General features: G+C 56.5%; 1 protein-coding gene across 2 annotated transcripts in view; it reads left to right on the top strand.

The window, feature by feature from the left end:
• Window positions 1-201: 201 nt before the first annotated feature.
• The window catches only part of LOC106864324 (cleavage and polyadenylation specificity factor subunit 1), a 40,533-nt gene continuing 13,188 nt past the window's right edge, over window positions 202-27,546 (top strand). For both annotated transcript variants that reach the window (XM_088180692.1, XM_088180687.1), the window contains exons 1-24: window positions 202-345; window positions 486-513; window positions 3,103-3,236; window positions 4,287-4,367; window positions 4,933-5,084; window positions 5,172-5,318; window positions 6,646-6,785; window positions 10,218-10,328; window positions 10,838-10,931; window positions 11,766-11,853; window positions 11,947-12,072; window positions 13,096-13,147; window positions 13,767-13,861; window positions 14,118-14,192; window positions 14,986-15,066; window positions 17,876-17,965; window positions 18,049-18,165; window positions 18,862-19,003; window positions 20,615-20,793; window positions 21,230-21,360; window positions 23,050-23,221; window positions 25,185-25,382; window positions 27,019-27,108; window positions 27,214-27,399. In XM_088180692.1, the coding sequence (XP_088036818.1) occupies window positions 202-345; window positions 486-513; window positions 3,103-3,236; window positions 4,287-4,367; window positions 4,933-5,084; window positions 5,172-5,318; window positions 6,646-6,785; window positions 10,218-10,328; window positions 10,838-10,931; window positions 11,766-11,853; window positions 11,947-12,072; window positions 13,096-13,147; window positions 13,767-13,861; window positions 14,118-14,192; window positions 14,986-15,066; window positions 17,876-17,965; window positions 18,049-18,165; window positions 18,862-19,003; window positions 20,615-20,793; window positions 21,230-21,360; window positions 23,050-23,221; window positions 25,185-25,382; window positions 27,019-27,108; window positions 27,214-27,399 (2,853 nt within the window). The remainder of the gene's footprint in view (window positions 346-485; window positions 514-3,102; window positions 3,237-4,286; window positions 4,368-4,932; window positions 5,085-5,171; window positions 5,319-6,645; window positions 6,786-10,217; window positions 10,329-10,837; window positions 10,932-11,765; window positions 11,854-11,946; window positions 12,073-13,095; window positions 13,148-13,766; window positions 13,862-14,117; window positions 14,193-14,985; window positions 15,067-17,875; window positions 17,966-18,048; window positions 18,166-18,861; window positions 19,004-20,614; window positions 20,794-21,229; window positions 21,361-23,049; window positions 23,222-25,184; window positions 25,383-27,018; window positions 27,109-27,213; window positions 27,400-27,546) is intronic.

Below are 27,546 nucleotides of genomic sequence, written 5' to 3'. Positions count from 1 at the left end.
AATGGGGGGGACTGAGGGGAGCGGTTTGGGGGGAAATTTGGGATATTCCCCCTTTTCCTCCCAATTTTCTCCAATTTCCTTTTCCCCGCCCATTTTCTCACCGCTCTCTCTCTCTCTCTCTCTCTCTCTCTCTCCCCAGCCCCCCCCCCCCAGAAGACCCCCAGGACCCCAAATTCGGGGTGATCATTTTTTGGGGACCCCATGTACGCCGTGTACAAACAAACCCACCCCCCCACGGGGTTGGAATTTTCCCTTTATTGTCATTTTTTTTCGGCGGCCGAGAGGAACCTGGTGGTGGCCGGCACCTCCCAACTCTTCGTTTATCGCCTCAACCACGACCCCGAGGTGACCCCACAAAAAAAAAGAAACCCACAACCCCCCAAAAAAAACCCCACAAAAAAAACCCCCCCAAATTTAGGGGAAATTTGGGGATTTTTATTGATTTTTTTCCTTATGGGAATTTTATCGATTTTTTTTTTTTGCAGGCACCGGGAAAAGGTGACAGGAATGGGGGTGAGTGAGGCTCTTTTTGGGGTTTTTTGGGGATTTTTGGGGTTTTTTTTTTTTTGAGGGGGGGTTTGGGAATTTTTTTTTGGGGGGATTTTGAGTGGGGCAGAACAAAGAATCAGGAGCGAGCAGGAAAATCCCAACCCATGGGGGATTCTCAATCTCAGGGGCAGAGTTTTAAGAAAACCCCAAGAAAATCACAAAGAATCACCCCAAAAATCTCAAAAACTAAAAAAAAAAATTCCCCAAAAAGCCCAGTAAAAACTTCAAGAAATCCTCCCCAGAAAATCCCAAAAAAACCCTGAAAAATCCCCCAAATCCCCCAAAAAATCCCAACTAGACCTCGAGAAAAATTCCCAAAAATCCCTTCAACCCCCCCCAAAAATCCTAAATATCCCCCCAGAAAAAATCCACAACATCCCAGAAAAATCCTCGAAAAACTCCCAAAATTAAAAAAAAAAAAAATTCCCCCAACCCCCAAAATTTAAAAAAATTTAAAAAAACTTCAAAAAGCTCCTAAAAAAAAATCCTCAAAACCCACAAAAATATTCCCAAAAATCCTCAAAAGACCCAAAAAGTTCCCTAAAAAACCCCGCAAGACCCCCCAAAAAATCCCCACAAAACTCCCCCAAAAAACCCCAGATAACCACAAAAACCTCCAAGGTAATAATAATAAAAAAAACCCAACAAAAATCCTGAAAATCCCCCAAAAATTCCCCAAAACCCCCCAAAATCTCTGAAAAATCCCCAAAAAATCCCGAAAAAATTCCCAAAAAATCCCAAAAAAATCCCCTAAAAAACCGGAAAAATTTTAAGAAAATTTCCAAAAAATTCCCCAAAAATCTCCGAAAAATCCCCAAAAATCCCCCCAAAAAATCTCCGAAAAACCCCAAAAGATCCCCAAGAAAAACCCAAAAATTCCCAAAAAATCCCCCCAAAAATCCCAAAAAATCCACAAAAAATCAACAAAAAGCCCTGAAAAATTTAAAAAAAAATTCCAAAAAAATCACCAAAAAAATCCCCAAAAATCCTTCAAAAATCTCTGAAAAATCCCTAAAAACTTCCTAAAAAATCCACAAAAAATTCCCAAAAAATCTTCGAAAAATCCAAAAGATCCCCAAGAAATCCCCCAAAATCCCAGAAAATCCGCAAAAAATCAGCAAAAAACCCTGAAAAAATTAAAAAAAAAAAATCCAAAAAATCACCCGAAAAATCCCAAAAATCTCCGAAAAATCCCCAAAAATCCCCCCAAAATTTCTGAAAAATCCCACAAAAAATCCCCAAAAAAATCCCAAAAATCCCCCCAAAATCCCACAAGATCCCCCAAGAAATCCCCAAAAATCCGCAAAAAATCAACAAAAAACCCTGAAAAAAATAAAATTCCCAAAAGTCCAAAAAAAATCGTCAAAATTCCCAAAAAATCTCGGAAAAAATTCCCTAAAAAAACCTGAAAAATTTTAAGAGAATTTCCAAAAAATTCCCAAAAAATCTCCGAAAATTCCCCAGAAAATTCCCAAAAAATCCCCCAAAAAATCCCAAAAAATCCGCAAAAAATCAACAAAAAACCCTGAAAAATTTTAAAAAATTTCCAAAAAATCACCCAAAAAATCCCGAAAAATCCCAAAAAAATCCCCCAAAAAACCCACAAAAAATCCCCAAAGATCCCCCAAGAAATCCCAAAAAAATCCGCGAAAAATCAACAAAAAACCCTGGAAAAATTTTAAAAAAATTTCCAAAAAATGCAAAAAAATCCCCAAAAATCCTTCAAAAATCTCTGAAAAATCCCAAAAAATCCCTAAAAAAATCCACAAAAATTCCCAAAAAATCCGCAAAAAATCAACAAAAAACCCTGAAAAAATTAAAAAAAAATTCCAAAAAATCACCAAAAAAATCCCCAAAAATCTCCGAAAAAACCCCCAAAATTCCCCCAAATCCCCAAATTCCCATTTTTTTTTCCCCCAGAGGGCAAAGGGCAGCGGGAGAAGCTGGAGCTGGTGGCCTCCTTCTCGTTTTTTGGCAATGTCATGTCCCAAAAAATCCCCTAAAATCTCTGAAAAATCCCAATAAATCCCCAAAAAATCCACAAAAAATTCACAAAAAATCCACGAAATACCCTGAAAAAATTAAAAAAAAAAATTCCAAAAAATCACCAAAAAAATCCCCCAAAAAATCCGAAAATCCCCAAAAAATCCCCCAAATATTTCTGAAAAATCCCACAAAAAAATCCCAAAATATCTCAGAAAAATCCCAAAAGATCCCCCAAGAAATCCCAGAAAATCCCAAAAAATCGCAAAAAATCAACAAAAAACCCTGAAAAAATTAAAAAAAAATCCAAAAAATCCCCAAAAAATCCCCAAAAATCCTTCAAAAATCTCTGAAAATCCCAAAAAATCCCTAAAAAAATCCACAAAAATTCCCTAAAAATCCGCAAAAAATCAACAAAAAACCCTGAAAAAATTAAAAAAAAATTCCAAAAATCACAAAAAAAATCCCAAAAAATCTCCGAAAAACGCCAAAAAAATCCCTAAAAAATCTCCGAAAAAACCCCAAAAATTCCCCAAATCCCCCAAATTCCCATTTTTTTTTTTCCCCCAGAGGGCAAAGGGCAGCGGGAGAAGCTGGAGCTGGTGGCCTCCTTCTCGTTTTTTGGCAATGTCATGTCCATGGCCAGTGTCCAGCTGGCCGGGGCCAAGAGGGACGCGCTGCTGCTCAGCTTCAAGGACGCCAAGGTGGGGGATTCTGGGGTGCCAGGGGGGAATTTGGGGTGCCAGGGGGAATTTTGGGGTGTCAGGGAGGGAATTTTGGGGTGCCGGGGGGGAATTTGGGGGTTCCATTGATCATTTTGGGGTGCCATTGATCATTTCGGGGTGCCAGGGGGGAATTTTGGGGTGTCAGGGAGGGAATTTTGGGGTGTCAGGGAGGGAATTTTGGGGTGCCAGGGGGGGAATTTGGGGGTTCCATTGATCATTATGGGGTTCCATTGATCATTTTGGGTTGCAAGGGGGGGAATTTGGGGTTCCATTGATCATTTTGGGGTGCATTGATCATTTTGGGATGCCAGGGAGGGAATTTTGGGGTGCCATTGATCATTTTGGGGTTCCATTGATCGTTTTTGGGTGTCATTGATCATTTTGGGGTGACAGGGGGGATTTTGGGGTGCCATTGATCATTTTGGGATGTCATGGGGGATTTTGGGGTGCCCGGGGGGGATTTTGGGGTGCCATTGATAATTTTGGGGTGCCATTGATAATTTTGGGGTGCCATTGATCATTTTTGGGGTGCTGTTCCCACAGCTCTCGTGGTGGAGTACGACCCCATTTTGGGGTCCCATTGATAATTTTTGGATTTCCATTGATAATTTTGGGTTCCATTGATAATTTTGGGGTTCCATTGATAATTTGGGGTTCATTGATAATTTTGGGGTGCCATTGATCACTTTGGGGTGCTGTTCATGATTTTTGGGGTGTCATTGATAATTTTGGGGTGCCATTGATCACTTTGGGGTGCTGTTCATGATTTTGGGGTGTCATTGATAATTTTGGGGTGCCATTGATCATTTTGGGTTTCCATTGATAATTTTGGGGTTCCATTGATCACTTTGGGGTGCTGTTCATGATTTTGGGGTGTCATTGATAATTTTGGGGTTCCATTGATAATTTTGGGGTGTCATTGATCATTTTGGGGTTCCATTGATAATTTTGGGGTGCCATTGATCATTTTGGGGTGCCATTGATAATTTTGGGGTGCCATTGATCATTTTTGGGGTGCTGTTCCCACAGCTCTCGGTGGTGGAGTACGACCCCGGCACTCACGACCTCAAGACTCTGTCCCTGCACTACTTCGAGGAGCCCGAGCTGAGGGTGGGGCCTGACCCCCAAAATCCCTGAATTTCACCCCAAAATGGAGTCTGGGGTTATCCTAAATCCCTGAGTTATCCCTGACCCCCAAAATCCCTGAATTTCACCCCAAAATGGGGTTTGGGAATCTTCCAGATCCCTGAGTTATTGCAGAATCCCCAAAATCCTTGATTTTCGCCCCAAAATGGGGTTTGGGGATCCCCCAGATCCCAAAATCCCTGAATTTCACCCTAAAATGGGGTTTGGGGTTCCCTGGAGGCCCCAGCCACCCCAAATCCACATTTTTTTTTTAGGATGGCTTCGTTCAGAACGTGCACACACCCAGGTGTGGATGGGATCCTTGTGGGATCCATCCTTTTGGGATCACTCTGGGATGGATTTTGGGGTTCCCCCAGCTCTGAGGTCCCTCTTTTCACCCCCAAATCCCCATTTTTTTTTTTAGGATGGCTTCGTCCAGAACGTGCACACACCCGGGTCCGGGTGGGATCCATCCCTCTGGGGTCACTCTGGGATGGATTTTGGGGTTCCCTGGAGACCCCAACCACCCCAAATCCCCATTTTTTTTTAGGATGGCTTCGTCCAGAACGTGCACACGCCGCGGGTGCGGGTGGATCCCGACGGGCGCTGCGCGGTGATGTTGATTTACGGCACCCGCCTGGTGGTGCTGCCCTTCCGGCGCGACTCCCTGGCCGACGAGCACGAGGGGCTGGTGGGAGAGGGGTGAGAGACCCCCCCAAAACCTTCCCTGAACCCCCCCAAAAAATCGGGGATCTCCTCCCCCTGAACCCACCCCCCTCATCCCCGCAGGCAGAAGTCGAGTTTCCTGCCCAGCTACATCATCGACGTCAGGGAGCTGGACGAGAAACTGCTCAACATCATCGACATGCAGTTCCTGCATGGCTACTACGAGCCCACCCTGCTCATCCTCTTCGAGCCCAACCAGACCTGGCCCGGGTCAGTGGTGGGATTTGAGGGGGTTTCAGGGGGTTTTGGGGGGGTTTCAGTGGGATCTGAGGCGTTTTGGGGGTGTTTGGGGGGATTTTGGGGGTCCCAGCCCCTGCAGTTCCTGCATGGCTACTACGAGCCCACCCTGCTCATCCTCTTTGAGCCCAACCAGACCTGGCCCGGGTCAGTCTTGGGGTTTGGGGGAGATTTGGGGGGGTTTCAGTGGGATCTGAGGTGTTTTGGGGGTGTTTGGGGGGATTTTGGGGGTCCCAGCCCCTGCAGTTCCTGCATGGCTACTATGAGCCCACCCTGCTCATCCTCTTCGAGCCCAACCAGACCTGGCCCGGGTCAGTGGTGGGATTTGAGGGGGTTTCAGGGGGTTTTGGGGGGGTTTCAGTGGGATCTGAGGCGTTTTGGGGGTGTTTGGGGGGATTTTGGGGGTCCCAGCCCCTGCAGTTCCTGCATGGCTACTACGAGCCCACCCTGCTCATCCTCTTTGAGCCCAACCAGACCTGGCCCGGGTCAGTCTTGGGGTTTTGGGGGAGATTTGGGGGGGTTTCAGTGGGATCTGAGGTGTTTTGGGGGTGTTTGGGGGGATTTTGGGGGTCCCAGCCCCTGCAGTTCCTGCATAGCTACTACGAGCCCACCCTGCTCATCCTCTTCGAGCCCAACCAGACCTGGCCCGGGTCAGTGGTGGGGTTTGGGGGAGATCTGGGGGGGTTTCAGTGGGATTTGGGGGGGTTTCAGGGGGTTTTGGGGTGTCTAGAGGGAATTTGGGGGAGTTTTGGGGGGATTTGAGGTGGTTTCAGTGGGATTTGGGGGAGTTTTGGGGGAGTTCGGGGGGACATTCGGGGGATTTTGGGGGGACAGGGACAGGCTGGGGGACGCTGCCCAGTTTGGGGTGACAGGGACCTTTGGGGACACAGGGACAGGGTCACTCTGTCACCCCCCAGGTGACATTGGGGTGTCCCCACAGGAGGGTGGCAGTGCGACAGGACACCTGTGGGTGTCAGGGTGTGTCTGTCACCCCCCAGGTGACACAGAGGTGACGCTGATGTCCCCACAGGAGGGTGGCAGTGTGACAGGACACCTGTGGGTGTCAGGGTGTGTCTGTCACCCCCCAGGTGACCCCCAGGTGACGCTGATGTCCCCACAGGAGGGTGGCAGTGTGACAGGACACCTGTGGGTGTCAGGGTGTGTCTGTCACCCCCCAGGTGACACTGATGTCCCCACAGGAGGGTGGCAGTGCGACAGGACACCTGTGGGTGTCAGGGTGTGTCTGTCACCCCCCAGGTGACACAGAGGTGACACAGAGGTGACACTGATGTCCCCACAGGAGGGTGGCAGTGCGACAGGACACGTGCAGCATCGTGGCCATCTCGCTGAACATCCTGCAGCGCGTACACCCGGTGATCTGGTCACTGAGCTCGCTGCCCTTCGACTGTACCCAGGCTCTGCCTGTGCCCAAACCCATCGGTGAGTGACGGTGACAGTGACACAGTGACACAGTGACACAGTGACAGTGACACAGTGACAGTGACACAGTGACAGTGACACAGTGACAGTGACACAGTGACACAGTGACACAGTGACAGTGACAGCGACACAGTGACACAGTGACAGTGACACAGTGACAGTGACAGCGACACAGTGACACAGTGACAGTGACACAGTGACAGTGACACAGTGACAGTGACACAGTGACACAGTGACAGTGACACAGTGACACAGTGACAGTGACACAGTGACAGTGACAGTGACAGTGACACAGTGACAGTGACACAGTGACACAGTGACAGTGACACAGTGACACAGTGACAGTGACAGTGACACAGTGACAGTGACACAGTGACACAGTGACACAGTGACAGTGACACAGTGACAGTGACAGGGTCACTGAGCTCGCTGCCCTTCGACTGTACCCAGGCTCTGCCTGTGCCCAAACCCATCGGTGAGTGACGGTGACACAGTGACAGTGACACAGTGACAGTGACACAGTGACACAGTGACACAGTGACAGTGACAGCGACACAGTGACACAGTGACAGTGACACAGTGACAGTGACAGCGACACAGTGACACAGTGACAGTGACACAGTGACAGTGACACAGTGACAGTGACACAGTGACACAGTGACAGTGACACAGTGACACAGTGACAGTGACACAGTGACAGTGACAGTGACAGTGACACAGTGACAGTGACACAGTGACACAGTGACAGTGACACAGTGACACAGTGACAGTGACAGTGACACAGTGACAGTGACACAGTGACACAGTGACACAGTGACAGTGACACAGTGACAGTGACAGGGTCACTGAGCTCGCTGCCCTTCGACTGTACCCAGGCTCTGCCTGTGCCCAAACCCATCGGTGAGTGACGGTGACACAGTGACAGTGACACAGTGACAGTGACACAGTGACACAGTGACAGTGACACAGTGACACACTGACAGTGACACAGTGACAGTGACACAGTGACACAGTGACAGTGACACAGTGACAGTGACAGTGACAGTGACACAGTGACACAGTGACAGTGACACAGTGACAGTGACACAGTGACAGTGACACAGTGACAGTGACACAGTGACACAGTGACACAGTGACACAGTGACACAGTGACACAGTGACAGTGACACAGTGACAGTGACACAGTGACACAGTGACAGTGACACAGTGACACAGTGACAGTGACAGTGACACAGTGACAGTGACACAGTGACACAGTGACACAGTGACAGTGACACAGTGACAGTGACAGGGTCACTGAGCTCGCTGCCCTTCGACTGTACCCAGGCTCTGCCTGTGCCCAAACCCATCGGTGAGTGACGGTGACACAGTGACAGTGACACAGTGACAGTGACACAGTGACACAGTGACAGTGACACAGTGACACACTGACAGTGACACAGTGACAGTGACACAGTGACACAGTGACAGTGACACAGTGACACAGTGACAGTGACACAGTGACAGTGACAGTGACAGTGACACAGTGACAGTGACACAGTGACACAGTGACACAGTGACACAGTGACAGTGACACAGTGACAGTGACACAGTGACACAGTGACAGTGACACAGTGACACAGTGACAGTGACACAGTGACAGTGACAGTGACAGTGACACAGTGACAGTGACACAGTGACACAGTGACAGTGACACAGTGACACAGTGACAGTGACAGTGACACAGTGACAGTGACACAGTGACACAGTGACACAGTGACAGTGACACAGTGACAGTGACAGGGTCACTGAGCTCGCTGCCCTTCGACTGTACCCAGGCTCTGCCTGTGCCCAAACCCATCGGTGAGTGACGGTGACACAGTGACAGTGACACAGTGACAGTGACACAGTGACACAGTGACACAGTGACAGTGACAGCGACACAGTGACACAGTGACAGTGACACAGTGACAGTGACACAGTGACAGTGACACAGTGACACAGTGACAGTGACACAGTGACACAGTGACAGTGACACAGTGACAGTGACACAGTGACACAGTGACAGTGACACAGTGACACAGTGACAGTGACAGTGACACAGTGACAGTGACACAGTGACACAGTGACACAGTGACAGTGACACAGTGACAGTGACAGGGTCACTGAGCTCGCTGCCCTTCGACTGTACCCAGGCTCTGCCTGTGCCCAAACCCATCGGTGAGTGACGGTGACACAGTGACAGTGACACAGTGACAGTGACACAGTGACACAGTGACAGTGACACAGTGACACAGTGACAGTGACACAGTGACAGTGACAGTGACAGTGACACAGTGACACAGTGACAGTGACACAGTGACAGTGACACAGTGACAGTGACACAGTGACAGTGACACAGTGACACAGTGACACAGTGACAGTGACACAGTGACACAGTGACAGTGACACAGTGACACAGTGACACAGTGACACAGTGACAGTGACACAGTGACACAGTGACAGTGACACAGTGACACAGTGACGGTGACACAGTGACAGTGACACAGTGACAGTGACAAAGTGACAGTGACACAGTGACACAGTGACACAGTGACACAGTGACACAGTGACAGTGACACAGTGACAGTGACACAGTGACAGTGACAGTGACAGTGACACAGTGACAGTGACACAGTGACACAGTGACAGTGACACAGTGACAGTGACACAGTGACACAGTGACACAGTGACAGTGACACAGTGACAGTGACACAGTGACACAGTGACGGTGACACAGTGACGCAGTGACAGTGACACAGTGACACAGTGACAGTGACACAGTGACACAGTGACAGTGACACAGTGACAGTGACACAGTGACACAGTGACGCAGTGACAGTGACACAGTGACACAGTGACACAGTGACGGTGACACAGTGACGCAGTGACAGTGACACAGTGACACACTGACAGTGACAGTGACACAGTGACAGTGACAGTGACACAGTGACAGTGACACAGTCACACAGTGACACAGTGACAGTGACACAATTCCTCTCCCTGTCCCGGGGGATGTGCTGATGGTGACACTGTTGGTGACCCTGTCCCTGTCCCCCAGTCCCAGGGGGTGTGGTTACACTGACACTGTTGGTGACACTGTTGGTGACACTGTTGTCCCTGTCCCAGGGGGTGTTGTGATGGTGACAGTGACACTGTTGGTGACACTGTGGTGACACTGTTGTCCCTGTCCCTGTCCCAGGGGGTGTTGTGATGGTGACAGTGACACTGTGGTGACACTGTTGGTGACACTGTGGTGACACTGTTGTCCCTGTCCCAGGGGGTGTTGTGATGGTGACAGTGACACTGTGGTGACACTGTTGGTGACACTGTTGTCCCTGTCCCAGGGGGTGTTGTGATGGTGACAGTGACACTGTTGGTGACACTGTGGTGACACTGTTGTCCCTGTCCCAGGGGGTGTTGTGATCTTCGCTGTGAACTCCCTGCTGTACCTGAACCAGAGCGTGCCCCCCTACGGGGTTGCCCTCAACAGCCTCACCTGCGGCACCACCGTCTTCCCTCTGCGTGAGCACAGCCTTCGGCCTCGCCTCCTCCTCATCGTCCTCAGCCTCATCCTCCTCAGCCTCATCCCCATCTTCATCCTCATCCCTATCAGCCTCTTCCTCTGTAGTCTCATCAGCCCTGTCCTCATCTTCCTCCCCATCCTCCTTCTCCTCTTCATCCTCATCCTCATCATCCTCAACTCCCTCATCCTCATCCTCCTCATCCTCACCCTCACCAGCCTCATTCACACCGTCCCTGTCATCCCCATCTTCACCCCACTCGTCTTCATCATCTTCATCCTCTCCCTCACTTTCCTCCTTCTTCCTTCTCCTCTTTCCTCATCTTCCTCTTCCTCTTTTACTCTCCCTGTCCCTGTGTCCCTGTGTCCCTGACTGTCGCTGTCGCTGTCCCTGTGTCCCCATCCCTGTGTCCCTGTCCCTGTGTCCCTGACTGTCCCTGTCGCTGTCCCTGTGTCCCCATCCCTGTGTCCCTGTGTCCCCATCCCTGACTGTCGCTGTCGCTGTCCCCAGGCATCCAGGAGGGTGTGAGGATGACTCTGGACTGTGCCCAGGCCACCTTCATCTCCTATGACAAGATGGTCATCTCGCTCAAGGGGGGGGAGATGTGAGTCTGGGGGGGCCTGGGGGGGGTGTCCCCAGGGATTTGGGGGTGTCCCCAAGGGATTTTGGGGTGTCCTGTCCCCCCCCTGAGGTGCCGCCCCCTGTCCCAGCCCTATCCTGACCCTGATCAGGGACGGGGTGAGCTCTGTCCTGTGGGACAAGGGGGGATCCCTGGGGTTTTCTGGGGGGCTCTCCATGGATTTAGGGGTGTCCCCAAGGATTTAGGGGTGTCCCCAAGGATTTAGGGGTGTCCCCAAGGGATTTTAGGGTGTCCTGTCCCCCCTGAAGTGTCCCCTGTGTGTCCCAGCCCTGTCCTGACCCTGATCAGGGGTGGGGTGAGCTCTGTCCTGTGGGACAAGGGGGGGGTCCCTGGGGGTTTTCTGGGGGACTCTCCATGGATTTTTGGGGTGTCCCAAGGGATTTAGGGGTGTCCCCAAGGGATTTGGGGGTGTCCTGTCCCCCCCTGAGGTGCCGCCCCCCTGTCCCAGCCGTGTCCTGACCCTGATCAGGGGTGGGGTGAGCTCTGTCCTGTGGGACAAGGGGGGGGTCCCTGGGGGTCCTGGGCTTTTTGAGGGTGTCTCCAAGAATTTTGGGGTGTCCCCAAGGGATTTTAGGGTGTCCTGTCCCCCCCTGAAGTGTCCCCTGTGTGTCCCAGCCGTGTCCTGACCCTGATCAGGGACGGGATGAGCTCTGTCCTGTGGGACAAGGGGGGGGTCTCTGAGGGTTTTCTGGGGGGCTCTCCATGGATTTTTGGGGTGTCCCAAGGGATTTAGGGGTGTCCCAAGGGATTTTGGGGTGTCCTGTCACCCCTCCCTGAGTTGTCCCCTCCCTGTCCCAGCTACGTGCTGACGCTGATCACGGACGGGATGCGCTCCGTGCGCTCCTTCCACTTCGACAAAGCGGCCGCCTCCGTCCTCACCACCTGTGTAAGCACCTGGGCACACCTGGGCACACCTGGGCACACCTTGGGGACACCTTGGGGACACTTTGGGGACATCTGTGCCCCCCTGTGTCCCCAGATGGTCCCTCTGGAGCCCGGCTATCTCTTCCTGGGGTCTCGTCTGGGGAATTCGCTCCTGCTCAGGTACACGGAGAAGCTGCAGGAGCCCCCGGCTGGGGCGGGCAAGGAGGGGCCTGACAGACAGGTGAGAGCCCAAAGCACACCTGGGGACCCCAAATCACACCTAGGGGACCCCCAAAAACCACCTGGGAACCCCAAAACTCTCCCCAAGAACCCCCAATCCTTCCCGAGATCCCAAATCTCCATCCCAGAACCCCCGGCTGGGGCGAGCAAGGGGGGGCCTGACAGGCAGGTGAGGGCCCAAAACACACCTGGGGACCCCAGATCACACCTGGCGATCCCAAATCACACCTGGGGGACCCCAAATCACACCTGGGGAGCTCCAAAAACCACCTGGGGGGCCACAAATCCTTCCCGAGATCCCAAATCTCCATCCCAGAACCCCCGGCTGGGGCGAGCAAGGAGGGGCCTGACAGGCAGGTGAGACCCCCAAAACACACCTGGGGACCCCAGATCACACCTGGCGATCCCAAATCACACCTGGGGGACCCCAAATCACACCTGGGGAGCTCCAAAAACCACCTGGGGGGCCACAAATCCCTCCCAAGATCCCAAATCTCCATCCCAGAACCCCCGGCTGGGGCGGGCAAGGAGGGGCCTGACAGACAGGTGAGGGCCCAAACACACCTGGGGACCCCAAATCACACCTGGAGGGCCCCAAAATTCACCTGGGGGACCCCACATCATGCCTGGAGAACCCCGGAAACCACCTGGGGGGCTCCAAAATTCACCTGGGATCCCAAATCCTCTCTGAGACCCAAAGATCCCCATCCCATAACCCCCAAACTCTTCGTAGGGACCCCAAAGCCCTTCCCTGAGCCCCAAATCCTTCCTGGGGACCCCAAAATCCTTTCCCTGGGACCCCAAATTCTTCCTGGGACCCCAAACCTTTCTGGGGATCCCTCCTAGAGACCCCAAATTCCTTCCCCGAGACCCCCAAACCCTTCCTGGGGACCCCAAATCATACCTGGGGACCCCAAAAACCCCTTCCCAGGGGTCCCAAATCTCAGCCCTGACACCACCAAGGCCCTCCCAGGGACCCCAAAACCCTCCTGGGGTCCCCAAATCTGTCCCTGTCACCCCCCAGGAGGAGCCCCCGGTGAAGAAGAAACGCTCGGAGCCATCGGGGTCGTGGGCAGGTGGGGACACCTGGGGACATCTGGGGACACTGAGGGACACTTGGGGACATCTGGGGGACACCTGGGGATATCTGGGGACACATGGGGGACACCTGGGGACACTTGGGGACATCCCTGAGGACATCTGGGGACATCTCCTGGTCACTGCAGGGATGACAAAGTGACAGAGGGGACACCTGGGGGCAGTGGGTGACAGAGTGTCCCTGTCCCCGAGGGGGTGACAGGGGGTGACAAGTGTGTCCTGTCCCCAGGGGGGTGGCACTGGGTGACAATGGGTGACCCAGGGGTGTCAGTGGGTGACAATGGGTGGCACCTGTCCCTGTCCCCAGGGGGGTGACACAGGGGTGACAATGGGTGACACCTGTCCCTGTCCCCAGGGGGGTGGCAGTGGTGACAATGGGTGACAATGGGTGACACCTGTCCTTGTCCCCAGGGGTGTGGCAGTAGGTGACAATGGGTGTCAGTGGGTGACCCAGGGGTGACAATGGGTGACACCTGTCCCTGTCCCCAGGGGGGTGACAATGGGTGACACCTGTCCCTGTCCCCAGGGGGGGTGGCACTGGGTGACAATGGGTGACCCAGGGGGGTGACAATGGGTGACACCTGTCCCTGTCCCCAGGGGGGAAGCCGCAGGCCCAGGACGAGGTTGATGAGATCGAGGTGTACGGCAGCGAGGCGGCCTCGGGGACACAGCTGGCAACGTACTCCTTCGAGGTACTGTCACCTGTGTGTCACCTGTGTGTCACCTGAGTGTCACCTGTGTCACCTGTGTGTCACCTGTGTCACCTCCCTGTTACCTCTGTCACCTCCCCGTCACCTGTATCACTTGTCTGTCACTTGTGTCACCTCCCTGTGACCCCCAGGTGGTCACTGCTCCTTTGAGGTGCTGTCGTTGTCACCTCCCTGTCACTTCTGTCACCTGTGTGTCACCTGTGTCACGTGTCGGTGTCCCCGCTGTCCCTGTCCCCAGGTGTGTGACAGCATCCTCAACATCGGGCCCTGCGCCAACGCGGCCATGGGGGAGCCGGCCTTCCTGTCTGAGGAGGTGAGACCCCAAAATCCCCCAAAATTACCCCAAAATCCACCCCAAAATCCCCCCCAACCCCGGCCTTCCTGTCTGAGGAGGTGAGACCCCAAAACCCCCCAAAATTACCCCAAAATCCACCCCCAAATCCCCCCCAAACCCGGCCTTCCTGTCTGAGGAGGTGAGACCCCAAAACCCCCCAAAATTACCCCAAAATCCACCCCAAAATCCCCCCCAAACCCGGCCTTCCTGTCTGAGGAGGTGAGACCCCAAAACCCCCAAAATTACCCCAAAAATGACCCCCAAAAACCCCAAAATCCACCCCAAAATCCACCCGAAAAACCCCAAAAATGACCCCAAAAACCCCAAAATCCACCCCAAAACCCCCCCCAAACCCGGCCTTCCTGTCTGAGGAGGTGAGACCCCAAAAACCCCCCAAATTACCCCAAAATCCACCCCAAAAACCCCAAAATCCACCCCCAAAACCCCAAAATCCACCCCAAAAACCCCCCCAAAAACCCCAAAAATGACCCCAAAACCCCCAAAATCCACCCCAAACCCGAGGAGGTGAGGGACCTCAAACTCTGACCCCAAAACCATCCTGTACCCCAAACCCTGCACCCCAAAATCCTTCACCCCAAAATCCTTCACCCCAAATCCTGTACCCCAAATCCTGACCCCAAATCCTGACCCCAAATCCTGACCCCAAATCCTGACCCCAAACCCTGACCCCAAATCCTGTACCCCAAACTCTGACCCCAAACCCTGACCCCAAACCCTGCACCCCAAATCCCGACCCTTTTGTCTCCCACAGTTCCAGAACAGCCCCGAGCCCGACCTGGAGATCGTCCTGTGCTCGGGGTACGGCAAGAACGGGGCCCTGACCGTGCTGCAGGTACCCCAAAAACCCCAAAAAACACCCCAAAAACATCCCTGGGACCCCAAAAACATCCCTGGGACCCCAAAACACCCCAAAAACATCCCAAAAATACCCCTGGGACCCCAAAACACCCCAAAAACATCCCTGGGACCCCAAAAACATCCTTGGGACCCCAAAACACCCCAAAAAACATCCCTGGGACCCCAAAAACATCCCTGAACACCAAACCCTCCCTGTGCTCGGGGTACGGCAAGAACGGGGTCCTGACCGTGCTGCAGGTACCCCAAAAACCCCAAAAAACACCCCAAAAACATCCCTGGGACCCCAAAAACATCCCTGGGACCCCAAAGCACCCCAAAAACATCCCAAAAATACCCCTGGGACCCCAAAAACACCCCAAAAACATCCATGGGACCCCAAAACACCCCTGGGACCCCAAAAACATCCATGGGACCCCAAAAATATCCATGGGACCCCAAAAACATCCCTGAACCCCAAACCCTCCCTGTGCTCGGGGTACGGCAAGAACGGGGCCCTGACCGTGCTGCAGGTACCCCAAAAACCCCAAAAAACACCCCAAAAACATCCCTGGGACCCCAAAAACATCCCTGGGACCCCAAAACACCCCAAAAACATCCCAAAAATACCCCTGGGACCCCAAAAACACCCCAAAAACATCCCTGGGACCCCAAAACACCCCAAAAACATCCCAAAAATACCCCTGGGACCCCAAAAACACCCCAAAAATATCCCTGGGACCCCCAAAACACCCCAAAAACATCCATGGGACCCCAAAACACCCCTGGGACCCCAAAAACATCCATGGGACCCCAAAAATATCCACGGGACCCCAAAAACATCCCTGAACCCCAAACCCTCCCTGTGCTCGGGGTACGGCAAGAACGGGGCCCTGACCGTGCTGCAGGTACCCCAAAAACCCCAAAAAACACCCCAAAAACATCCCTGGGACCCCAAAAACATCCCTGGGACCCCAAAAATATCCATGGGACCCCCAAAACATCCCTGAACCCCAAACCTTCCCTGTGCTCGGGGTACGGCAAGAACGGGGCCCTGACCGTGCTGCAGGTACCCCAAACCCCCCTGAACCCCAAAAACCCCAAAAAACACCCCAAAAACATCCCTGGGACCCCAAAAACATCCCTGGGACCCCAAAACACCCCAAAAACATCCCAAAAATACCCCTGGGACCCCAAAAACACCCCAAAAACATCCATGGGACCCCAAAACACCCCTGGGACCCCAAAACCATCCCTGGGACCCCAAAAATATCCCTGGGACCCCAAAAACATCCCTGAACACCAAACCCTCCCTGTGCTCGGGGTACGGCAAGAACGGGGCCCTGACCGTGCTGCAGGTACCCCAAAAACCCCTGAACCCCAAAAACCCCAAACCCCCCTGAACCCCAAAAACCACAAATTCCCCCAAAAACCCTGAACCCCAAACCCCCCGCACCTCCCAAGCCCCCCCGTGGGAGGTTCCCGGGGGGTCGATCCCGGTGCCAGAGCAGAGCTGGGGACAAACCAGGGTGACCCCAAAGTCTGGGGACCACCTGTACCCCCCCAGGGACACCCCAAAACTGTGGGGGGACCCCAAAAACCTGCCTGTACCCCCCATAGGGACACCCCAAAACTGTGGGGGACCCCACAAACCTGCCTGTACCCCCCATAGGGACACCCCAAAACTGTGGGGGACCCCACAAACCTGCCTGTACCCCCCATAGGGACACCCCAAAACTGTGGGGGTCCCTGCTGACCACTGTCCTGTCCCCTGTTGTCCCTGTCCCCTGTGTCCCCTCTGTCCCCTCTGTCCCTGTCCCCTGTGTCCCCTCTGTTCCCTGTGTCCCCTGTGACTCTGTCCCTGTCCCCTGTGTCCCTGTCCCTGTCCCCTGTGTCCCTGTGACCCCTGTGACCCTGTCCCCTGTGTCCCCTGTGACCCTGTCCCCTGTGTCCCTGTCCCTGTCCCTTGTGTCCCCTGTGTCCCTGTGACCCTGTCCCCTGTGTCCCTGTGACCCCTGTCCCCTCTGTCGCTGTCCCCTGTGTCCCTGTGACCCCTGTGTCCCTGTCCCCTGTGTCCCCTGTGACTCTGTCCCTGTCCCCTGTGTCCCCTGTGTCCCTGTCCCCTGTGTCCCCGTGACCCCTGTGACTCTGTCCCTGTCCCCTGTGTCCCTGTGACCCCTGTGTCCCTGTCCCTGTCCCCTGTGTCCCCGTGACCCCTGTGACCCTGTCCCCTGTGTCCCTGTGACCCCTGTGTCCCTGTCCCCTGTGTCCCTGTCCCCTGTGTCCCTGTGACCCCTGTGTCCCTGTCCCCTGTGTCCCTGTCCCCTGTCCCCTGTGACTCTGTCCCTGTCCCCTGTGTCCTCTGTGTCCCCTGTGACCCCTGTGTCCCTGTCCCTGTCCCCTGTGTCCCCGTGACCCCTGTGACCCTGTCCCCTGTGTCCCTGTGACCCCTGTGTCCCTGTCCCCTGTGTCCCTGTCCCCTGTCCCCTGTGACTCTGTCCCTGTCCCCTGTGTCCTCTGTGTCCCCTGTGACCCCTGTGACTCTGTCCCTGTCCCCTGTGTCCCTGTGACCCCTGTGTCCCTGTCCCTGTCCCCTGTGTCCCTGTGACCCCTGTGTCCCTGTCCCTGTCCCCTGTGACCCCTGTGACCCTGTCCCCTGTGTCCCTGTGACCCTGTCTCTGTCCCCTGTGTCCCTGTGACCCTGTCCCTGTCCCCTGTGTCCCTGTGACCCTGTGTCCCTGTGACCCTGTCGCTGTCCCCTGTGTCCCCTCTGTCGCTGTCCCCTGTGACCCTGTCGCTGTCCCCAGCGCAGTATCCGGCCCCAGGTTGTCACCACGTTCGAGCTGCCCGGCTGTTACGACATGTGGACAGTGACCGCTCCCCCCCCGCGGGAACAGGTGAGTCCCTGTGTCACCTGTGTCACCTGTGTCACCTTCCCTGTGTCCCCGTGTCCCCACCGAGGCTCTGTGTGTCCCCACAGCCGGAGGTGGCCCCGGGGGCCAGCGCGGAGCCCGAGGCAGCGACGGCTCCGGAAAGTTCCGAGGAGGACGGGGAACGACACGGATTCCTCATCCTGAGCAGGGAGGACTCCACCATGGTGAGGGGACACTGGGGACATCATGGGGACATTGGGGACATCACAGGGACATGGGGACATCACAGGGACACGGGTTCCTCATCCTGAGCAGGGAGGACTCCACCATGGTGAGGGGACACGGGGACATCATGGGGACATCACGGGGACATGGGGACATCACAGGGACACGGGTTCCTCATCCTGAGCAGGGAGGACTCCACCATGGTGAGGGGACACTGGGGACATCATGGGGACATCACAGGGACATGGGGACATCACAGGGACAGGGGTTCCTCATCCTGAGCAGGGAGGACTCCACCATGGTGAGGGGACACTGGGGACATCATGGGGACATCACAGGGACATCACAGGGACATCACAGGGACATGGGGACATCACAGGGACACGGGTTCCTCATCCTGAGCAGGGAGGACTCCACCATGGTGAGGGGACACGGGGACATCATGGGGACATCACAGGGACATGGGGACATCACAGGGACATGGGGACATCACAGGGACATGGGGACACAGACACTCCTTGCTCCCACCTGGTGTCCCCATGTCCCCAATGGGGACAGCAGCATGTCCTTAGGGCTCCATGGGTGCCATGTCCTGATGTCCCCATTGTCCCCACTGTCCCCACTGTCCCCATTGTCCCCATTGTCCCCATTGTCCCTGATGTCCCCGATGTCCCCACTGTCCCCATTGTCCCCAGATCCTGCAGACAGGACAGGAGATCCTGGAGCTGGACACGAGCGGCTTCGCCACCCAGGGCCCGACCGTGTTCGCCGGGAACCTGGGCCAGGGCCAGTTCATCGTGCAGGTGTCACCTCTGGGGCTGAGGCTGCTGCAGGGCGGTGAGTGACACACCTGGGACACACCTGGCCACACCTGGGGACACACCTGGGGACACCTGGGCACACCTGGGGACACACCTAGGCACACCTGGGCACACCTGGGGACAGGGACACACCTGGGGACACACCTGGGCCAGGGCCAGTTCGTCGTGCAGGTGTCACCTCTGGGGCTGAGGCTGCTGCAGGGCGGTGAGTGACACACCTGGGACACACCTGGGACACACCTGGGGACACCTGGGACACACCTGGGCACACCTGGGGACACACCTGGGGACAGGGCCAGTTCATCGTGCAGGTGTCACCTCTGGGGCTGAGGCTGCTGCAGGGCGGTGAGTGACACACCTGGGACACACCTGGGGACACCTGGGGACACCTGGGGACACACCTGGGCACACCTGGGGACAGGGACACACCTGGGCCACACCTGGGCCAGGGCCAGTTCATCGTGCAGGTGTCACCTCTGGGGCTGAGGCTGCTGCAGGGCGGTGAGTGACACACCTGGGACACACCTGGGGACACCTGGGGGGACACCTGGGCACACCTGGGGACACCTGGGCACACCTGGGGACAGGGACACAGCTGGGCCAGGGCCAGTTCATCGTGCAGGTGTCACCTCTGGGGCTGAGGCTGCTGCAGGGCGGTGAGTGACACACCTGGGACACACCTGGGCACATCTGGGGACACCTGGGACACACCTGGGACACACCTGGGGACAGGGACACAAGAGGGATTGGGACACACCTGGGATACACCTGGGATCAGGGACACACCTGGGATACACCTAGGGACACCTGGGGTGACATCAGCCGGTCACATGGGAGCCCAGGTGTCCCCAGGTGTGACATCAAGGGGGTGACACCTGGGTGACACCTCTGGCTATGTCCTGAGCTGGGGAGTGACAGGTGACAGCCACAGGTGACAGCCACAGGTGACACTGGGGAGTGACACGGGGGACCCGCTGGTGAGGTGACACGGGGGGTGGCACGGGGTGACACTGTGGTGACATCCTGTGCCCTTCGGTGACACAGGGTGGCCCTGGGGGTGACAAGGGTGTGACACGGGGTGTGACATTGGTGTGACCCCATGGTGACATTGGTGTGACACTGCTGTGACATTGGTGACATCGGTGTCCCTGCTGTCCCCACAGTGACACAGCTGCACTTTGTCCCGGTGGACCTGGGCTCTCCCATCGTGCACTGTGACACTGCTGTGACACTGGTGACACTGATGTGACACTGCTGTGACACTGATGTGACACTGATGTGACACTGGTGACACTGATGTGACACTGGTGACATTGGTGTCCCTGCTGTCCCCACAGTGACACAGCTGCACTTTGTCCCGGTGGACCTGGGCTCTCCCATCGTGCACTGTGACACTGCTGTGACACTGATGTGACACTGATGTGACACTGGTGACACTGATGTGACACTGGTGACATTGGTGTCCCTGCTGTCCCCTCACAGTGACACAGCTGCACTTTGTCCCGGTGGACCTGGGCTCTCCCATCGTGCACTGTGACACTGCTGTGACACTGATGTGACACTGATGTGACACTGGTGACACTGATGTGACACTGGTGACATTGGTGTCCCTGCTGTCCCCTCACAGTGACACAGCTGCACTTTGTCCCGGTGGATCTGGGCTCTCCCATCGTGCACTGCGCCGTGGCCGATCCCTTCGGGGTCCTGCTCAGCGCCGAGGGTCACCTGGCCACCTTCACCCTCAAAGGGGACACCTATGGGGGCCGCGCCCCGCGCCTGGCCCTGCTGCGGCCACCTGTGTCACACGTGAGTGTCACCTGTGTCCCCAAACCCCCTCACCTGTCCCCATCCCTGCCTGGCCCTGCTGTGGCCACCTGTGTCACACGTGAGTGTCACCTGTGTCCCCAAACCTCCTCACCTGTCCCCAATGTCCCCAACATCCACAATGTCCCCAATGTCCCCTCAGTGTCCCCAAATGTCCCCCCAATGTCCCCTCAGTGTCCCCTCAGTGTCCCCAATGTCCCCAATGTCCCCAATGTCCCCTCAGTGTCCCCAATGTCCCAATGTCCCCCCAATGTCCCAAATGTCCCCCAATGTCCCCAGTGTCCCCTCAGTGTCCCCAATGTCCCCAATGTCCCCCCAATGTCCCCAATGTCCCCCAATGTCCCCAATGTCCCAAATGTCCCCCAATGTCCCCAATGTCCCCAATGTCCCCAATGTCCCCTCACCTGTCCCCGTGCAGCAATCCCGGGTGACAGCTCTGTGCCTGTACCGGGACGTTTCTGGAATGTTCACCACCGAGAGCCGCGCCCCCCGGGAGGAGCCCCCGCCCCGCCCCCACGCCGAGGCCGAGACGCTCATCCAGGACCTCAGGTGAGTCCCCAGGTGTCCCCGGGTGTCCCCAGGGTGTCTCCAAGGTGTCCCCAGTCTCCAGGTGTGTCCGGGTTTGTCTCCATGTGTCAATCAGGGGGGGTCCTCAGGTGTTTCCAGAGCCCTAAATGCCCTCCAGGTGTATCCCAGGTGTACTCAGGAGTATCCCAGGTGTATCCCAGGTGTACTCAGGAGTATCCCAGGTGTACTCAGGTGTATCCCAGGTGTATGCCAGGTGTATCCAGGTGTATGCCAGGTGTACTCAGGAGTATCCCAGGTGTATCCCAGGTGTACTCAGGAGTATCCCAGGTGTACTCAGGTGTATCCCAGGTGTACTCAGGTGTACCCAGGTGTATGCCAGGTGTATCCAGGTGTATCCCAGGTGTACTCAGGAGTATCCCAGGTGTATCCCAGGTGTACTCAGGAGTATCCCAGGTGTACTCAGGTGTCCCCAGGAGTATTCCAGGTGTCCCCAGGTGTCCCAATCCCGTTTCCCGCAGTGACTCAGTGGACGATGAGCAGGAGATGCTCTACGGGGACTCGGGGGGGGGGTGTCCCAGGTGTACTCAGGTGTATCCCAGGTGTATCCCAGGTGTCCCCAGGTGTATCCCAGGTGTATCCCAGGTGTATCCAGGTGTGTCCCAGGTGTATCCAGGTGTGTCCCCAGGTGTCCCATTCCCCGTTTCCCGCAGTGACTCGGTGGACGATGAGGAGGAGATGCTCTACGGGGACTCGGGGGGGGGTGTCCCAGGTGTATCCCAGGTGTACCCAGGTGTATCCAGGTGCCCCATTCCCCGTTTCCCGCAGTGACTCGGTGGACGATGAGGAGGAGATGCTCTACGGGGACTCGGGGGGGTGTCCCAGGTGTATCCCAGGTGTCCCCCAGGTGCCCCCAGGTGTCCCCAGGAGTATTCCAGGTGTATCCAGGTGCCCCATTCCCCGTTTCCCGCAGTGACTCTGTGGACGATGAGGAGGAGATGCTCTACGGGGACTCGGGGGGGGGTGACCCAGGTGTTCCCAGGTGCCCCCAGGTGTATCCAGGTGTATCCAGGTGTATCCAGGTGTCCCCAGGTGTCCCATTCCCCGTTTCCCGCAGTGACTCGGTGGACGATGAGGAGGAGATGCTCTACGGGGACTCGGGGGGGGGTGTCCCAGGTGTATCCCAGGTGTACCCAGGTGTACCCAGGTGTCCCCAGGTGTATCCAGGTGTATCCAGGTGTGTCCCCAGGTGCCCCATTCCCCGTTTCCCGCAGTGACTCAGTGGACGATGAGGAGGAGATGCTCTACGGGGACTCGGGGGGGGTGTCCCAGGAGTATCCCAGGTGTATCCAGGTGTATCCAGGTGTCCCCAGGTGCCCCATTCCCCTTTCCCGCAGTGACTCAGTGGACGATGAGGAGGAGATGCTCTACGGGGACTCGGGGGGGGGTGTCCCAGGAGTATCCCAGGTGTTCCCAGGTGTATCCCAGGTGTACCCAGGTGTATCCCAGGTGTCCCCAGGTGTATCCAGGTGTGTCCCCAGGTGCCCTATTCCCCATTTCCCGCAGTGACTCGGTGGACGATGAGGAGGAGATGCTCTACGGGGACTCGGGGGGGGGTGTCCCAGGTGTATCCCAGGTGTACCCAGGTGTTCCCAGGTGTCCCCAGGTGTATCCAGGTGTGTCCCCAGGTGCCCCATTCCCCATTTCCCGCAGTGACTCTGTGGACGATGAGGAGGAGATGCTCTACGGGGACTCGGGGGGCTCGGGGCGCTCCCCCCCCAAGGAGGAGCCGCGGCGCCCGGGCCCCCCCGAGCGGGAGGCGGCCCCGCACAGCCCCGAGCCCTCGCACTGGTGCGTGCTGGCCAGGGAGAACGGCAACATGGAGGTACTGGGAGCACTGGGAACACTGGGAGTGCTGGGAATGGCGCTGGGAGTGCTGGGAGAACTGGGAATGGGGCTGGGAGTGCTGGGAAGGGACTGGGAATGGGGCTGGGAGTGCTGGGAGAACTGGGAATGGGGCTGGGAGTGCTGGGAAGGGACTGGGAATGGGGCTGGGAGTGCTGGGAAGGGACTGGGAATGGGGCTGGGAGTGCTGGGAATGGCACTGAGAGTGCTGGGAATGGCACTGGGAGAACTGGGAATGGTGCTGGGAGTGCTGGGAAGGGACTGGGAATGGGGTTGGGAGTGCTGGGAGAACTGGGAATGGGGCTGGGAGAACTGGGAATGGGGCTGGGAGTGCTGGGAAGGGACTGGAAATGGGGCTGGGAGTGCTGGGAAGGGACTGGAAATGGGGCTGGGAGTGCTGGGAGAACTGGGAATGGCACTGGGAGTGCTGGGAGAACTGGGAATGGGGCTGGGAGTGCTGGGAGAACTGGGAATGGGGCTGGGAGTGCTGGGAGAACTGGGAATGGCACTGGGAGCGCTGGGAGAACTGGGAATGGCCCTGGGAGCACTGGGAGAACTGGGAATGGGGCTGGGAGTGCTGGGAGAACTGGGAATGGGGCTGGGAGTGCTGGGAGAACTGGGAATGGCACTGGGAGCGCTGGGAGAACTGGGAATGGCCCTGGGAGCACTGGGAGAACTGGGAATGGGGCTGGGAGTGCTGGGAGAACTGGGAGTGCTGGGAGAACTGGGAATGGTGCTGGGAGTGCTGGGAGAACTGGGAATGGGGCTGGGAGTGCTGGGAAGGGACTGGGAATGGGGCTGGGAGTGCTGGGAGAACTGGGAGTGCTGGGAGAACTGGGAATGGTGCTGGGAGTGCTGGGAATGGCACTGGGAGAACTGGGAATGGGGCTGGGAGAGCTGGGAGGGGACTGGGAGCACTGGGAATGGTGCTGGGAGAACTGGGAATGGTGCTGGGAGTGCTGGGAATGGTGCTGGGAGAACTGGGAATGGCACTGGGAGCACTGGGAATGGCACTGGGAGCACTGGGAATGGCACTGGGAGCACTGGGAATGGCACTGGGAGCACTGGGAGCACTGGGAGGGCACTGGGAGGGCACTGGGAGCACTGGGAACACTGGGAATGGCACTGGGAGGGCACTGGGAGCACTGGGAGGGCACTGGGGGCACTGGGAGGGCACTGGGAACACTGGGACATTTGGGTTGGGGGTGTTGCCATCCCCATTCCCAATCCAATTCCCGTTGTGTTCCTGGAATTAATTCCCATTATCCCCATTATTAATCGTTATTAATCCCATTTATTAGCCCCCATTAATAATTAATCCCCGCAGATTTACCATGTCCCGAGTGGCGCCCATCATTCCCATTATCCCCTTTATTAATTCCCATTATTTCCGTTATTAATCCCGTTATTACTCCGCGTTATTAGCCGTTATTAATCGCCGTTATTAATCACCATTAATAATTAATCCCGGCAGATTTACCAAGTCCCCGAGTGGCGCCCATCATTCCCATTATCCCCGTTATTAATTCCCATTATTTCCGTTATCAATCCCCGTTATTACTCCGCGTTATTAGCCGTTATTAATCGCCGTTATTAATCACCATTAATAATTAATCCCGGCAGATTTACCAAGTCCCCGAGTGGCGCCCATCATTCCCATTATCCCCGTTATTAATTCCCATTATTTCCGTTATCAATCCCCGTTATTACTCCGCGTTATTAGCCGTTATTAATCGCCGTTATTAATCACCATTAATAATTAATCCCGGCAGATTTACCAAGTCCCCGAGTGGCGCCCATCATTCCCATTATCCCCGTTATTAATTCCTATTATCCCTGTTATTAATTCCCATTATTTCCGTTATCAATGCCCGTTATTACTCCGCGTTATTAACCGTTATTAATCGCCGTTATTAATCACCATTAATAATTAATCGCGGCAGATTTACCATGTCCCCGAGTGGCGCCTGGTGTTCCTGGTGAAGAATTTCCCCGTGGGCCAGCGGGTCCTGGTGGATTCGTCCTTTGGGCAGCCCCCGGCCGAGCCCCGCAAGGACGAGAGGGGCGAGAGGGAACTGCCCCACGTCAGGGAACTGCTGCTTGTGGGGCTGGGCCGGGCCCACAGCCGCCCCTTCCTGCTGGTACTGGGAGCACTGGGAATACTGGGGGGGCACTGGGAGGGCACTGGGAATACTGGGAGGGCACTGGGAGCACTGGGAGGGCACTGGGAGCACTGGGAACTGCCCCACGTCAGGGAACTGCTGCTTGTGGGGCTGGGCCGGGCCCACAGCCGCCCCTTCCTGCTGGTACTGGGAGCACTGGGAATACTGGGAGTGGCACTGGGAGGGCACTGGGAATACTGGGAGGGCACTGGGAGCACTGGGAGGGCACTGGGAGCACTGGGAACTGCCCCACGTCAGGGAACTGCTGCTTGTGGGGCTGGGCCGGGCCCACAGCCGCCCCTTCCTGCTGGTACTGGGAGCACTGGGAATACTGGGAGTGGCACTGGGAGGGCACTGGGAATACTGGGAGGGCACTGGGAGCACTGGGAGGGCACTGGGAGCACTGGGAACTGCCCCACGTCAGGGAACTGCTGCTTGTGGGGCTGGGCCGGGCCCACAGCCGACCCTTCCTGCTGGTACTGGGAGCACTGGGAATACTGGGAGGGCACTGGGAGGGCACTGGGAGCACTGGGAGGGCACTGGGGGCTGCCCCACGTCAGGGAACTGCTGCTTGTGGGGCTGGGCCGGGCCCACAGCCGCCCCTTCCTGCTGGTACTGGGAGCACTGGGAATACTGGGGGGGCACTGGGAGCACTGGGAATGGCACTGGGAGTGGCACTGGGAATACTGGGAGGGCACTGGGAGCACTGGGAGCACTGGGAACTGCCCCACGTCAGGGAACTGCTGCTTGTGGGGCTGGGCCGGGCCCACAGCCGCCCCTTCCTGCTGGTACTGGGAGCACTGGGAATACTGGGAGGGCACTGGGAGGGCACTGGGAGCACTGGGAGGGCACTGGGAGCACTGGGAACTGCCCCACGTCAGGGAACTGCTGCTTGTGGGGCTGGGCCGGGCCCACAGCCGCCCCTTCCTGCTGGTACTGGGAGCACTGGGAATACTGGGAGGGCACTGGGAGGGCACTGGGAGCACTGGGAATACTGGGAGGGCACTGGGAGGGCACTGGGAGGGCACTGGGAATACTGGGAGGGCACTGGGAGCACTGGGAACTGCCCCACGTCAGGGAACTGCTGCTTGTGGGGCTGGGCCGGGCCCACAGCCGCCCCTTCCTGCTGGTACTGGGAGCACTGGGAATACTGGGAGTGGCACTGGGAGGGCACTGGGAATACTGGGAGGGCACTGGGAGGGCACTGGGAGCACTGGGAGGGCACTGGGGGCACTGGGAAGGGCACTGGGAGGGCACTGGGAGCACTGGGAGGGCACTGGGAGCACTGGGAAGGGCAGTGGTGGTTCTGGATGATTTAGGGTGGAATTCAGAGTTTCTGGGATGGATTTTGGGGTTCCCAGGTGGATTTTGGGGTCCCCCGACCCCATTTTGGGGTTCCCAGGTGCACGTGGAGCAGGAGCTGCTCCTGTACGAGGGGTTTGGGGTTCCCAGGTGGATTTTGGGGTTCCCAGGTGGATTTTGGGGTTCCCTGATCCCATTTTGGGGTTCCCAGGTGGATTTTGGGGTTCCCGGGGTGGATTTTGGGGTTCCCTGATCCCATTTTGGGGTTCCCAGGTGGATTTTGGGGTTCTCAGGTGGATTTTGGGGTTCCCAGGTGCACGTGGAGCAGGAGCTGCTCCTGTACGAGGCCTTTGCCCACGACTCCCAGCTGGGCCAGAGCAACCTCAAGGTTCGATTCCGCAAGGTGAGGGGGGGGGGGTCCGGGAGGAATTTTTTAGGGGGGGGGGGGGTCCCACACCCCCAAAACTCCCCCCGGGACCCCCCCCTGGCCGTGCCCGTGTCCCCCCAGGTGCCCCACGGGATCAATTTTCGGGAGAAGAAACCGAAGCCGTCGAGGAAGAAGCCGGAGGGGCCGGGGGGAGCTCCCGGGGGGGCTCCCGGGGGGGCTCCGGGTGGGACCCCCGAGGAACCGGGGGGGCCCCGGGGCCGCGTGGCGCGGTTCAGACACTTCCACGACATCTACGGGTACTCGGGGGTGAGTGAGGGGCACCCCAAAAACGTGGGGGGACCCCAAAACTGTGGGGGGAGAGCTGGGGAACGCCTCAAACCAGGCAGGGACCCCAAAACTATGGGGGGACCCTAAAACTATGGGGGGACCCCAAAACTATGGGGGGAGAGCTGG

Source organism: Sturnus vulgaris, chromosome 1 (assembly GCF_052056855.1).
Source record: "Sturnus vulgaris isolate bStuVul1 chromosome 1, bStuVul1.hap1, whole genome shotgun sequence".
Lineage (NCBI taxonomy): Eukaryota > Metazoa > Chordata > Aves > Passeriformes > Sturnidae > Sturnus > Sturnus vulgaris.
Note: the sequence above shows the minus strand (reverse complement) of the source record. Positions and strands in the feature narration are given on the sequence as shown.